Source organism: Labeo rohita, chromosome 8 (assembly GCF_022985175.1).
Source record: "Labeo rohita strain BAU-BD-2019 chromosome 8, IGBB_LRoh.1.0, whole genome shotgun sequence".
Classification (NCBI taxonomy): domain Eukaryota; kingdom Metazoa; phylum Chordata; class Actinopteri; order Cypriniformes; family Cyprinidae; genus Labeo; species Labeo rohita.
In genome coordinates this window covers 27412614-27427543 of record NC_066876.1, presented here as the reverse complement: position 1 = coordinate 27427543, position 14930 = coordinate 27412614, and the positions used below count along the sequence as shown (strand labels likewise).

At 39.1% G+C, this 14930-nt stretch overlaps 2 protein-coding genes across 2 annotated transcripts in view; both read right to left on the bottom strand.

The window, feature by feature from the left end:
- Window positions 1-5757, bottom strand: part of LOC127169273 (uncharacterized) — a 16686-nt gene extending 10929 nt beyond the window's left edge. Inside the window, exons 1-2 of the mRNA XM_051116514.1 lie at window positions 5583-5757; window positions 7-5346 (exon numbers count right to left, since the gene is read on the bottom strand). Of these exons, the coding sequence (XP_050972471.1) occupies window positions 7-5143 (5137 nt within the window). The 5' untranslated portion in view covers window positions 5144-5346; window positions 5583-5757. The remainder of the gene's footprint in view (window positions 1-6; window positions 5347-5582) is intronic.
- A 4031-nt stretch (window positions 5758-9788) lies between these two features.
- On the bottom strand, window positions 9789-14159 carry LOC127169401 (N-acetyllactosaminide beta-1,3-N-acetylglucosaminyltransferase 3-like). The gene is made up of 2 exons (XM_051116753.1): window positions 13992-14159; window positions 9789-12250 (listed from the first exon to the last, which is right to left on the bottom strand). The coding sequence occupies exon 2, from the start codon at window positions 12240-12242 to the stop codon at window positions 11073-11075; it is 1170 nt and encodes a 389-aa protein (XP_050972710.1). The 5' UTR covers window positions 12243-12250; window positions 13992-14159; the 3' UTR covers window positions 9789-11072.
- Window positions 14160-14930: the final 771 nt, after the last annotated feature.

Genomic DNA, 14930 nt, shown 5'->3' with positions numbered 1-14930 from the left:
CTGGACCCCGGATTGCCAAAAACCTCCTTAAGGCATTAATGAAGCTAGAGGTACTCAGAGATTCAATCACCTCTATGTGAATGGCTCTGATATTTAGACACGAGAATAGCACTGCCCATCTCTTGTTTTCTGCGAAGCCACCTCTTGTCTTTCGAGCAGACACTGACCAGGGGCCGAACACATCTATTCCCACATGTGTGAAAGGAGGCTCCGCACTGAGTCTGTCTTTGGGCAGATCTGCCATCTTTTGAGTTTCACAGCCCCGCCTGAGTCTACGACATACAACACAGGAATGGATGAGACTGCTCACACGTCTTTTACCTCCTATTATCCAATAGCCGGCAGATCTTATCGCACCCTCTGTAAAGTGGCGACCCTGGTGATGTGTTTGTTCATGAAAGTGTCGTATCAGGAGTAAGGCTACATGGCTCTTACCAGGTATGATGAGGGGCCTCTTTTCTTCAGAGCTTAAATCTGCTTTGATCAGACGACCACCGATCCTTAAGAGACCACTTTGATCAACAAAGGGGTCTAGTTTCTGAAGCGTACTAGTTTTGGGAAGTGGTTTGTTCTGTTTCAGGCACTGCAACTCTTCAGCATATATTTCCCGTTGTATTGCTTTTACGACAACTTCTTTGCTCTGATGTAGTGTGTCAGTACTCAGGGGCAATTCACAACAGTGCCAACCCTTGCATGTTGGAGTGCTGTTGTTTGGGTCCTGCTTATAAGAGTGTGCAATGTGAATCAACTTGCCTATAGCTCTGATCAAACGGCTCCAGACAGAAAAACGTTCAAAGCGTTTTGAGACAGCGGTGTTCAACACTGTTACATGTGTACGAATTTCTACATCTTGGTCAGGATCGACAAGTGCATAGGGTTCTCTAGCGACAGTCTCTGTCTTTGGTTGCTGCAAAAATGCAGGTCCACTGAACCAGATTGTGTCTTGCAATTTAATTGGTGCTATGGGTCGTGTTGCAATATCCGCAGGGTTATGCTCTGAGCTTACATAATGCCACTGTTCTGGACTAGTGCTTCTCCGAATTCTCTGTATTCGGTTGCTCACATAGACATGAAATCTGCGTTCCTCATTGTAGATATAGCCAAGAACAACTCGGCTATCTGTGTAGAAGTTTATCTCGTCAAACTTGACAGCAATCTCCTCAGTAATGGTTTCCATTATGTTCACAGCCAACACTGCCGCACATAATTCCAGACGAGGTATAGTGGGCTCTGGTTGTGGCGCTAACCTTGCTTTGCCTGTGATGAACCCTGTATGACAGTTACCATCTGAGTCGACTGTTTTTAGGTAAGCGACTGCTGCAATTATTTTTTCTGAAGCATCAGAAAACACAGAGAGCTCTGTGAATTTGGCACCTGACAGTGATGTTGGCCCATAGCTTCTTGGTACTTGCACATATTGCAAATCTTTCAGAGAGTCTTTCCATGACTCCCACAGCTCCTGATTGCTCACAGGCAAGGGTGAATCCCAGTCAGTAAGGTTTGCGGTCAATTCCCTCAGTAATACTTTGCCCTGCACTGTAACAGGAGCCACAAATCCTAACGGATCGTACAAGCTGTTTATCACCGACAGCAGTCCACGTCTAGTACAAGGCTTCCTATCACTTTGAACTTGGAAGTTGAAACAATCCGTGTCCAAATTCCAAAGTAGGCCAAGACTGCGCTGCATGGGAAGTGAATTGAGTCCTATATCCAGTTCCTTTAATGAGTTGGCATAATCCTCAGACGGAAACGCTCTCATGACTTCCTTACTGTTTGAAGCCAACTTATGTAACTTCAAATTGGATTCAGCCAGCATGTCCTGTGTCCGTTTTAGCAAATTGATGGCCATTTCTGGAGAGGGTAATGATTTCAGCCCATCATCCATATAGAAGTCTTGCTCCACGAACTGTCTGGCATCTTGACCGAACTCCTTTTCTCCTGCTTGAGCTGCACGTCGAAGACAGTAAATGGCCACTGCTGGAGATGGACTGTTGCCGAATACATGTACCTTCATACGGTATTCGGTGGGTTCATTCTCTGGGTTATTTTCATGGAACCAAAGGAACCTGAGGTAGTTCCTATCTGCAGGTCGAACTTTGAAGCAGTAGAACATTTGTTTTATGTCTACCATGAAAGCGACAGGCTCTTTGCGGAACCGCATTAGAACTCCAAGGAGACTGTTATTGAGGTCCGGACCTGACAAGAGAACCCCATTTAGCGAGACACCTTTATATTGAGCGCTTGAATCAAAGACTACTCGGATCTGGGATGGCTTTTTGGGGTGGTATACCCCAAAAGAAGGCAAATACCAACACTGTTCATTGGGACTGACTGGAGGAGCTGTCTCTGCATGATCATTTTGGAATAGCCTTTCCATAAAGGCTACAAAGTCCCTTTCCATCTCTGGCTTCCTTCTGAAAGAACGCTTAAGTGAATTGAGACGTTCCACGGCTTGTGGACGGTTGTTTGGTAGATATTGTCTTGACTGCTTGAATGGGAGTGGGGCAACCCATGAATTTTCATCATCTTTGTAGACTTCTCTGTCCATAATCTGGAGAAATAGTTTGTCCTCGATAGATAGAGCTATTTTCTCATCATCTTTTGTCCTCTGAAATACATCCCATTCTTCTAGTCTTTGAATGCTCTCCCTGATCGGAGACTCAGAAAGTGGCACCCTTTGGGGTTTCTCCTTTATGTTGTAATTATTAGGACATGTCTGGAAATGTGTACACTGTCCATTGTCCAGGATGTTGGTGTGATAAGCTTGGACAAAGTTAGGTTTATGAACTTTCCCAAGGCACATATCCCCAATAATTACCCACCCTAAATCCAACTTTTGTGCAAAGGGGGCATTTGGTGGCCCATTTACTTGTTTATGTGCTTTGTGGACTCTGATAATGTCTCTGCCTAACAAGAGAAGAATGGGAGCATGATAGTCTGGCTGTGGAATGTACCTTGCAAGGTGTCTTAAGTGCCTGTGCTTACTGATCACTTCTGGAGTGGGAATTTCCGAGCGGTTGTCTGGAATTTCATTGCACTCAAGAAGCGCAGGTAAGGGTAAGACTAAGCTTCCATCAAGAGATTCCACTTGAAAGCCTTGAGCTAGTCTGCCTTCAGTTTCCATCGTACCTGCACATGTTTTGAGGGTATAGGCTATGTTACATTCTGTAATGTCAAACAGATCAAAGAATTCTGACCTTGCGAGTGATCTGTTGCTTTGGTCATCTAGTATGACATATGCTTTGACTGCTTTCTCTGGATGGTTTTCAGGAAAGACTTTCACAAGACAGACCTTTGAGCAAGATCGTGGAAGTTGACTACTTTCACATACCTCTGTACAAGCTGAGGAGACCTCTGATACCACAGGAATGTCTTCACTCACTTTTTGAATCTCAGCTACAGGGTGTTTTGGACCAGTCGTCCATGGTGCTAGGCCTGGATGGAGCGCTGCTATGTGGGTAGTGCTGCCACATTCCGAACATTTAATGACCTCGTCACAGTTCTTTGCCATGTGTGAAATGGAGCTGCAACATTTGAAGCATATGCCTTGCTGTTTGAGCAATGACTTTCTCTCTTCCATAGGTTTCATCCTGAATCCTCTACATCTGGACAGAGGGTGTGGCTTATCATGCAAAAAGCAATGTTTAGCGGGATTTATCTTATTTTTGGGTTCAGGGGCAGCCGATGAATTCTCAGAAGAGACCTGGGTTTTGTGTGTTGCAACAGTTCTGGAAAAAACTGATTTATTTAACTGTTTGTTTGGTCTGCGAGACTCTTCCTGCACAGTAGTAAGGGAGAAACTTGGATCATTGCGCATTTTTGCTTGCTGACAGACAAAATCTACTAAGAACTCGAAGGGTGGAAAGGAAACACTGTAGTCCTCTTTGTATTTAGATCCCACTGTGAGCCACTTCTCTTGTAAGTTAAATGGCAGTTTCTGTATTATAGGGTTTACGCCTCGTGGTGTGTCTAGATAGGAAAGACCCATCAGATCACCATCCTGCATAGCTGCTTGGATCTCCATGAGCAAATCTCCCAGCTCACGCAATCTGTAATTGTCTCTGTTTGATATTTTCGGGAAATTCTCCAGTTTCCTGAAGAGAGAACTCTCTACCATTTCCGGTGAGCCATATGTTTCATAAAGTCTTTTCCAGATAAGTTTGAGCCCTTGTACTGGATAGTTAATGTGGACAGCTCTGATGCGTTTTGCGTGCTCAGCTGACTCACATCCCAGCCATCTTACTAGCAAGTCTATTTCCTCGCTTGGAGAAAGGTTAAGGTCTTTAGTAGCATTTAAGAAAGATGCCCTCCATGCTCTGAAGTTCTCAGGAAGATCGTTAAACTGTGTAAGGCCAGTAGACACTAATTCACGTCTTGCAATAAACCTGACCACATCAGACATTTGATTATTTGTATATAAGTGGGTACTTGGCGTTGTCTGAGAATAGTCAAGCGGCACCTGTCTGTCTTTGCTCCTTTCTCCACTACCTTGAACTGTTGCAGAATATGTGTGAGGAACATCCTTTGGTGGCTGTGGGTATGCCTTACGTCGACTAGGGAGTGTAAAGGGTATACCAATAGACTGGGAAATGGCAGGGTTCTGTATGCTCTCGGCATTAACAGGCTGAAACCTGGATGGTGTGGCATATAAAGAACTCTGACCTTCCTGCGGCAAATAGGATTGAGTAGACTGTGGTTGTTGCTTTACTGAAACCTTTTTGTCTCCGTTATCATAAAACGGGCCGTCTAGGACTGGCATCTCAGCATCCACAACACTATCCATCTGTTTTGATATGTAAGCCTGTGTGCGTTCTGTTGCATCCTCTATAGGCAGTTCCGTTAAGTTGGATTTTCCTGTGCTTTCTAATTCTGCAGCTGTTTCTAAGGCCTCTGCCTTCGCTTGTATGGCAGCAGCTTTCTTTTCCAGTCTTAAAGCCTCTAATGATGCCTCAAGCTGCGCTTGTCGTATTTTTAGTTCACTTTCTCTCTTAGCAAAAGCTATCTCCGCCTTAGTTGCTTCAGCCTCTGCTCTAGCCATTGCAGCAGCGGTGATTATAGCTGATGAGCCGTGTGAGTGATGTGACGAGCATGATGCCTTCGATGCCCGCTTCCGTGATCCAGCCTTGGAGCTTGGCTTGGACATTGTTGAAAGATGCTCATGAGCTGACTTGCTCCCCGCCGTGGAGTCATAAACTGGAAGCCGATCACTGAAGATATTCGTTTTACTGTTCTGCCCTCTGTGTCAAACGCCTTGCTTGACTCGGCAGTCAGATAACGTTTCCCAAAAGACAACAGACTCAAGGAGTAATGTTTAACCTTTACTGTTGCTTGTAGAATAACGTAAAACTGCAAAACATACCAAATACAGAATGGTAAGTATGCAAAATAAGTAATGTACATGCACAAGCACAATTGGGACCTTTTTCAAAACATATTACTGGCTACATGCTTTTCTAAACCATATATGTAATACAATTGACTAAATAAAGAATAAAGTTAATATCCAACATGTAAAATAACATGGATTTAGTGTATGTATACGTAAACATAAGTAAAATAATAATTAGACTATGTCTACATACCGAATGTGCCTTCGATACGACTTAAATCAGGAAGCAATAACAGCCATGACCGTGTGTTCTTCGATATTGCTGCTAGACTCACATTTGTGATGTCATCAAACAAGGACTCTAACATTAAGTGCAGTACCAAGCTTTATCCAGAAGGTGTCACTAAACTGCGACTTATACAAGGTTAAATGTGATTATCTCAATAGAACAGCTAATCTCTCCCCTTTTAACAGTGTTTATTTGTAGGCGGAACTAATGCGCAAACGTCATCTCACTGGCTGGTGCTCACCTATTATCGTCCTTGTTTTGATTTCAGCAAATCAGTTCGATCGAACACAGAGAACATGATTAATATTCATGAACCCAGTAGCTCATTAATCCTTAGCAACTGTTGCCAAGTCTGCTGTTTTCCCACGGAATTGGGCTACTTTAGTACTGTTGCCGTGCGTTGTTTTCAATCTCCTCGGGCTGAAGCGGCCCCAATAACGTCATATTTAGCATCTGAAATGTAAATTTACTAGGGGAACCCTGACCAAACAAACGTGTATTTTGCGTTTTTTAACAGGGGACCCCCCTCGAAATGCGATTAGGCTTGTTTTGAGTAGCAGTTGGGTGGGTTTTGTTGTGAAAATCTGGCAACCCTGATCCTTGGTGTGTTTTATATGGTTATTAGTAGCAGAAATTTCGTATTCGTAGTAGTTTTGTTATCTTATCAGTATTATTCTTAGTTCTTTTCATAGAAATACTAAATTACAAACAATATCTTAATTACCATCACCAGTCCTGAGTTCAGTTAACATGACAAATATGCATTCATACATGGTTATTCTAATTACTAAAGTTTAATGCTAAATTAATGTCATATTATAATGCTTTGTTAATGCTAAGTGTACTTTCAGATACTTAAAAAACTGTGCCATTTTTGCTTATGATAGCGTTCATAAAGCAAACCTTTTGTTGATTTTTTTACATTTTAACGGAAGTTATAATTCACACAAAGAGTCACAAGGCATATAGCGAAAGATCTGTAGCAAATGCATTTCATTTAAATAGTGTCTTTTGAGCCTGCATACCAACTTACATTTTCAGGTAATCATTCCTCATAGTGACACTTTTATTAAGATAGGAGCTGTATTAAAATGTATGTGTTTGCGCTAATCTGTAATATCAAATAAACAAGTTTGTGATTAATCTGGTTATGCAACTACACACCCAGAGAATTTGTTTTGCTTTTAGTGTACTGAAATAACATTGGATGTTCTTATGTTTATTCATCATAGGCTGAATGTAATGTATTGAATTTACTGGTACAATGAGTAACAGGTTGTCCTTTCATCAACAATAAAAGGCAAAATGTCAATAACACTGCCTATTAAAAATATCCCACAATAATAAAGAAACAAAACATTGCGTAATAAAGGATCTGACGATCCTCAAATGCAAACTGTGTGTGTTTTGCCTCAGAGCAAGCATACATTTGTGTTGTGTTTTGCTTTCTTTTTATATATTCTTCATTTATTCTTTATTCATTTATTCATTTAGAATCATTAATCATTGCATCATTTTATTATTCCATTTAATCATATAACCATTTATTAATAATCATTATAATCATTTATATATTCATTTTATTGATTCATTAATTGATTAGTAATTCATATTATATTATAGTTGTTTTTATATATTTTTTCCATTGTTGTTTAGTCTTGTGACTGTGTAGCTTCCTAACTGACAGAAACCTGCTGTTAGTGGGGTTGGGGTAACTACAGCTTGCTGACTAGTTGTTCTGTTACTGGAAAGACTGATATTTTCTGACGGGATCTGGTGTCCGGGGCTGGATCCTAATTGTCTGGCGTGGGGACCTGATCTAACAGTAATAAGCAGAAAAAAACGGACAAACTGCTTTACATAACATTAACTGCTTCGCTACTCAGTTTACTCAACAACAACAAAAAAAAATAAATAAAGGAAAAAGTTTTACTTTGCATTTTTTAAAGGTTTCACACATATACACACAGACAACAGCGTATAGGCCCCGTTCACTCACATGAACCTATGAAAACAACTAAAATGCTGTATTATGCATTCCAAGCCACACATATGCAATAACATTCTGGAGAGCCACTGTCCTGCAGATTTCAGCTCTAATAAAAACATACCTGAACCATCTAAACAAGTGTTGTGTTCACGCCATGTTGTAATTATCGTAATTTTGACATGAAAACACATGACATTCTACTCTGTGCTGTACTCGGGAATTCTGTGTTTTTGTGTCAACACTATCAACACTTAAATATGCTGAATCTGCGGTGGTCGGGTGATGCGAGTCATAGCTGGTAGCTCTCAGAGTTTATCAGGTTTAATTATGAGTTCTACGAGGACACTAATGCTTTTTACAAGTTGGAATTTCGTAATTACATCATAACATGAAAGCATTTAAGGTGTTCAGAGCTACTTGACTAATTACAGCCAGGTGTGTTGGACAAGGATTGGAACTGAAGCTCTCCAGAAGCAGGGCTGAGATCCCTGCTGTCCACCTTATTTTTCAACGCAGAAGTAAGCTGTTTTCTGGTAATGTGTGAGACTTCCAGTTCATAAGCTACCACAGGGAAACAACAAGAAGTTGTTATTTTACTGTTTACTGAAGTGCAGTAAACCATAAAACTGTTTGCACTACAAACCATTGTGTTCATAATTAGGATAATATATCGAAATAATATGGTAGTTTGCAATATCAAGCAGCAAAATGAGCTGTTTTGTACAGCTAAAAATAGCTGGATGCGGATGAAACCGGAAGCCAGACACATTAGAAGCCAGACACCTGCTCTTATGGGAAAAATAAGGTGGATAGACTGAACATAGTACAAATACTTCGACTACTTTTTACTTTTACTCCTTACATTTTTACACAAATATCTGTACTTTTTACTTCTTACATTTTCAAACCAGGTTTGTTACTTTAGTTTTAATCACCATTTGGTGCATCACCATTCGATAACAAATCATGGATCTGTTAATCTTGACTGGCCACGCGATTCGGCTCGCGCGCTCCGTGCCATGGTTAATTTTGATAAGAGAAAAATATGGCTCATGATAATGCAATAACATGTTCAGTATTAGGATTTTCTGTAAAAATATTGTCATGATGTAATCATTGTTGTACTAATTTTGACATTTAGGCAATTTAGAAAATATAGTTTTCCTAAATCTATAGTATCTAAACCATTTTAGGATAAAACAACAACACCTGGTCATAATGTGATACTTTAAATTGAACTTAAAATTGTTAATAGAATATAATAAGGTGGTTGTTTTACAACAAGGTGGAGACAGTTCTGCTCATAATAGTAAATGGCTGATGGAAAAAGTGACGGGTACAAGAAATTAGTGAAAAAAGGCAAACACACACAAAGTGAGATGCAGAGAGATATCATGGAAATTAAGAGACTGAAAAGAAAAACGTAAGTGAAAGTGCAGTTCAAGAGAAAGCCTTTTTCTTATTTTGCACAGCCCCAGCCTAAGGTTTTGAACATTTATTTAAATGTGATGGCCATACAAAAAATAGGGTTGTCCATGGTTTCAGAATTTGTTGAGGGTGTATGGGATGGCCTGGATAAGTGTGAGATTTCCCGGCCTGAAATTTTGTCACAGTCTGGCCCTGTTATACATGGTGGTTGTTTAGCCTTGATACATTCATTAGCTAACACATTTTAAATGTAAGTTATTTTGTATTAATGTGTCAATATGATGTGAGGTCCAGTTACCAGCATGACACTAAAACAGGTAGTAGTAATGGCTACTTTTTACTCAAGTAGATGTCTGAGCCCATACTTCTTTACTTTAACTTAAGTAAAAAAGTGTAGTCAGTACATCTGCTTTACCAGAGTATTTTTAACATGAGTACCTGTACTTCTACTTGAGTGAAGGATGTGTGTACCTTCACAACTCTGGAAGAAACACATACGGTTTGGAACGACATGAGGGGGAGTAAACAATGACCGAATTTTCATTTTTGAACTGTCTCTTTAAGTATGATAATTACATTTTAAAAGCTGACTGGCACAGCTATGGCAATGTTGAGGTGCTAGAGCATATGTAAGAGTTAACTCAAGAGAACTGCTTTCAGTGAGGCTCCTACTTCTTTGGGATTTCCGGTGCATAAAACAGCAAAGCAAACAAAAGGAATAAAGCCAATGTTTACATGACCAACACTATGAGTAAATATGGTACCGCATTTTATTATTATTTGACTTTTGAAGGTGGTATTTGGCGTTACTAATGCAAAACATTCTACAGCTGTCAAATTTAAACACATGTAACTTCATCCGCATTAAAAAAGTAGGTTATCAAAATAATTTATACCCAAAGACAAATTAAAGTTACATGAACATATGCTTCTCTGTAAAAAAAAAAAAAAAAAATCCATTACACAGTATTCATTTTCTCCTCAAAATGAGTGAAGTAAAAGATGACATAAAAAACATTTCAAAACTCATAAGTAGCTAACAAATATTTGTACTTCGTTACAATACAGCACTGTACTTCGAAATACCTTTTACACCTCTTATAGGTGTAAAATCCTTCAGCTGCTTATCAGCAGTCATCTTTGCATAGAGAATCCTACTTCATTCTTATATACTACACAATCTCGAACAAAAACACAACAAAAGCCGTCACTGAAGTGGTGTCTTTTCAAAAGGTATTACATACATGATGTATAGCGTGAGAGTGTCTTTGTTTGTTGGACACAGCAACAGTATCTAATGAGGGCGGGTTTTCGTAAAGGGTCTGCTGACAGAACGTCCTGTATTAGCATATTTCCGTCCTCATCCAGTTGTACACTGTCCATTGTAGCAGCAACGTCTCGTAAGCAATGTTTTGTAGTTGGATGTAAAAATGAACATACGAGTCTTCAACAACAGAGCCATTGAGGACGCAGTGGATTAGTTTTGTTTTTGATGGTAACACCACACCAAATATGCAAGAAAAATGAAAGAGAGGTGTGGTGAGCAGAGCTCATTATCATTTAAAGAGACATGCACCGAACGGGTTGCTGTGAACAGAGCAGTTTTTGACAAGACCCTAAACAATAACTTTTGGAAAATGGGCATTCGATGCACCCTGTAGGGGTATATGAGGTACAAAAGTGTAACTTTTGAAAAGATACCACCCAAGCGACAACGTTCATGCCTGTTCTTTCCAAAAGTGCAATAAATTCCCCTGATAAAATTACATTTAAAAAGCAAAATATATTTCCATCTCTACATACTGAGAATAAAGATCACTGTCCATAAAGATCACAACAACTATAACCAGCTCTGCTGAGAAAGGAACCGACCACCCTTTTCAGTTAAAGTGCAAAACACCACATTATTTACCAAAGGCAATAATTTTCCCAAAGTACACCATGTTTAGAAAAGGATTCTTGTAAAGCTCATTATTTTAAAATAAAACTGAATCATACTGATTCCAGCAAGCTACTATGTTTCCCTTTAAAAGTAATCACACACCCTGTTTATTGTTTTCTAGACTTAACACGGAATGTGTCTTTCCACATTGCAAATGTGGGTTTTGTATTTCATCCCACATCACAAAAATCATGTGCGGCAGAAATCTGTGAACTAAAATGATTTCCCTGTAAAAGCAAGGGTGAAATTTGTCAACATTCGGAGCGGGGATATGCAGACCGGCGGTCCTTACACCAGGGTGGGATGTAGGTTTGAGGCCAGCCTTTTTCAAACACATTCCCATGTAAACATCATCAATAGGCAGCAGCTCTATAGAGTGAGACATGTTGTAGATCGTTTTGGCCGTGAAGCCGGAGAGAAGAAAGCCTCCTCCACCACAGTATGGAGGATACCTTTCAGATTCCTGTACCTGCACCGGGACATAATATTTACTTGCAGGGTGTCTGATGGGACCTACGTACTGGATGATGTGCCCTGTAAAGAGATGTTTACTTCCATCATTGCCCTTCTGACCTTGCAGATACTCAACCATATTAAACGTATTGGCAAAGATGTCATCATCTCCATTTAAAAGAAATCTGGCGTGTGGGCACCATCTGTCCATCCACTCTAAGAAAAGGACCTGCTTCAGTGTGAGGTTGAAGAATGAATCATGGAAGTCCCACTGTAAAATGTCTTTGTTTTCACTGTTCTCAATCTTCAATAGCTTATTCAGCCTGCGCTTCTCAAAGCCAGTTCTGCTCGTTCCGCTTATGAAGACTCTGCGGATCCACACGCCTTTGTGCTGTCTTTCTTTAGCCCATGTTTTCCGCAAAACTTCCCGTCGATCGTAATTCTCTGGAGAACTCTTGATAACCAGCAGAAGGAAGACATCTGCAGAGTTTTGAGGTCCACCACACTTATCAGGCAAATCAAGAAGCATGGGAAAACTCCTACAGTGTCGGTAAAGCAGGAAGTCTTGGATATGTTTTGGCAGAGTCGAAAATCCAGTCACATTATAAGCAGACACATTCTGCTGACAATATGAAGACGAAGTCAGGGAAGTTTCAAATATAGGATAATCTTTTTGATGATTGAGCACCTCATTTACATCTTCACTCTTCAGTGTCACGTCATTTTCAAAATCATTTTTGTTCATGATAAAGAGCAGGCACACAACACCTGTCAGAACTAACACTATTGTCTGAAAATTTTTCCTTTTCATCTTTGCACCTGTTTAAGAACAGAGACACAATTTACATTATTGTTACTCAGATACAACAGTTCAAAAAAAAATATTTGTTTTTTTGACACTTAAATTTAAAAATGAAACTACATGTATGTGCGTGTGGGCATTATGGTGTTCAGTCCAAGCCATTTAGGAAAACAAGTTTGGTGACTGAGTAAATATTAACTTTAGGTTACTATAAATTCCCTTAAGTAATGAAACATTGGGAATACATGTGTACCGGTCTATAAATCACTTATTTGCCAAACAACAGTAAATCAGAGCGATATAGGTGAGCAGATCCATAGCTGACTTGGCACCACATCATTATTGTTCTGCATTTTTATTGCCATCACTGGCAGAACTTGGTTAACAAAAATCACACGCAATAGGTGTCAATAAAACATTTTGTAATTACTCCCAAATTTGTTGTACTGTGATGCACATTCATGTCCTAAAGTTCTTGGCAACAAAACAAGGAAGGAGCATAAAGGGTTGAATACCTAAACTCAATGTACCACTACAAAAAAAAAAAAAAAAAAAAAAAACAGTACACAACAAAGAAAAAGATACAGGGTGTTTCCAATGACGTTTGTAAAGCTGCATACTTCATATAAAATTACACATGCCAACACAGAAAGCTGTGGGTTTAAATAGATAGATGATTGATAGATAGATGATAGATAGGCATTTGCTTGATCAACAGTCTGATTATGTTTAAGATGGTTACCGATCTAAAAATCTGTGTAATATTTAGCCAATATCTGTCTAACAGTTCGGAACATTTTCTCTTTCTAAATTTAAACTATTGTTAGTTTAGGTACAGAATACATTAACTTTAATTTAATTTTAGGTAAGGTATTTGGTTAAAATTTATTTTGATGGTCCACTTTAGACATTGTACTAACTATAAGTTACTTTGCAACTAAATTTCCACTAACTCTCAGAGTAGACTGTTAGGTTAGGTTTAGGGTTAGTAGAATAAGTTAATAAGACATACACTTGCAAAGTTTCTAATAGTCGGTATGTTGTATGTTGTGGCCCCATCAAAATAAAGTGTTACAAGATATTAAGCAGACAGTCTACTAAAACTCTAAAGACTGTTAGTTGACAATTAGTTGCAAAGTTACTTACTATTAGTATAATGTCTAAAGTGGACTATGAAAATAAAGTGTTACCAGGTATTTGAATTGCGCTGTTGAATAAGTAGTTACTAGTAATTATTTGTACTGAAATAATTGTTTTAATTTCACTCCGGTGTCGACTTTTTTAAAGTTAATTAGTGGAAACAGATAAATAGGATAAACAGCCTGTCCTCAGCACCAATCTCCGTTAAGTAATCTTACGTTCGTTCGTCATATAATATAATGGCAACCGTAGTTTTAATAATCGGTTGTTTTTTTTTTCCATTTACAGACCTGTTTCGTTTAATTTATATTTAAGGCACAATACATGCAAGAATCCTATTATGACGTTACTTAAGAATCATCATATTTAGCTATAAAACCGTAGCCTGCCTACATAATATTAGCATACATATCTTGTCGTTGCATTGAGTTTACCACAGGATCATTTTCTGAGAGCAACGAAATCGAGCAATCGAAAACCAACACAATTTAAACACCTTTAAAATAAAAATACTATAAATGTGATTTTTTTTTCAAACGCGGGAAAAAAGGAAATTAAAGTGACTTGTTTGGTTATCTAAACCTCTAAAGAAACCAGATTAAAACATATTCATCTTACCTGACCGTTAATTAGCTCCTCTGGATAAGGTCAACGCTAGTATTTGAGCTTTTGTTCATGTTCAAATGCAATTACACAATGCACACCCTGTATTCACAGCGCGAAGTCTCTCCTCCTAATGAGGAAACCCACATGAGGTTTACAGCTGTCTCTAGAGAAAAAAACGGGAAATAATAAAGATCGACAGAGGCTGGGTCTTAGAGTCTGGTGTGCTGCTTACCTAAAAAACATGATGCCGTCAAGCCTCAAGGTATTATTATAGATACATAGATAGATAGATAGATAGATAGATAGATAGATATAGGGTTGTGTGTGTGGTTAATACAACTATTTTTTATGCTGTAACAAGAATACAAAGTAAAAATAAATGAAAAAACATTGCAGAGGCACATTTCCTCTAGAACACGACTGTTTGACAGCATTATGAAATAAACCCATTTGCGCAAGGATAGTAGAACAAACTGCAAACTTGCACCTGCAAAGTGATTTTGCGGAGTAAAAATTCTCCTGGTTTCCTGGGGTCAGCATGTTATGTTGGTCCTGAAACAACAGTGCTGTTGACCCAGTGACGTGGAAATCGTTAAAATCTGCAAAGTTTCGCTTTAAGATACGCTATAGAGGAATGAGGATGTAAAGCAGGATGTGCAATATGACATGAGCAGTGGACCGCACCTCCCCAAAAGTACTGAAAGTCAACGGAGAGACTTTTCCGTACACTTACTTAACTGCATTTGTTGGCAAAAGCTCATCACAATAAATTGTCCGCCTTTCTGCTAATCTTCAACATTTTTGCATAACATACTCATTTTGGAGTGGCTGTATTTAGGGCTTGCTATGGAAAAAAACCCGTCGCTTACTCACAGGTCACTTAGAAATTAAGCCATATATCGGGCAGCGCTGCAAATTAATAGGTTTAAAGTTTAATAATAAACTCGAACC

Excerpts from the sequence above, each read along its gene's own strand:
- LOC127169401 (XM_051116753.1), bottom strand. The coding sequence starts at position 12,242 with ATGAAAAGGAAAAATTTTCAGACAATAGTGTTAGTTCTGACAGGTGTT.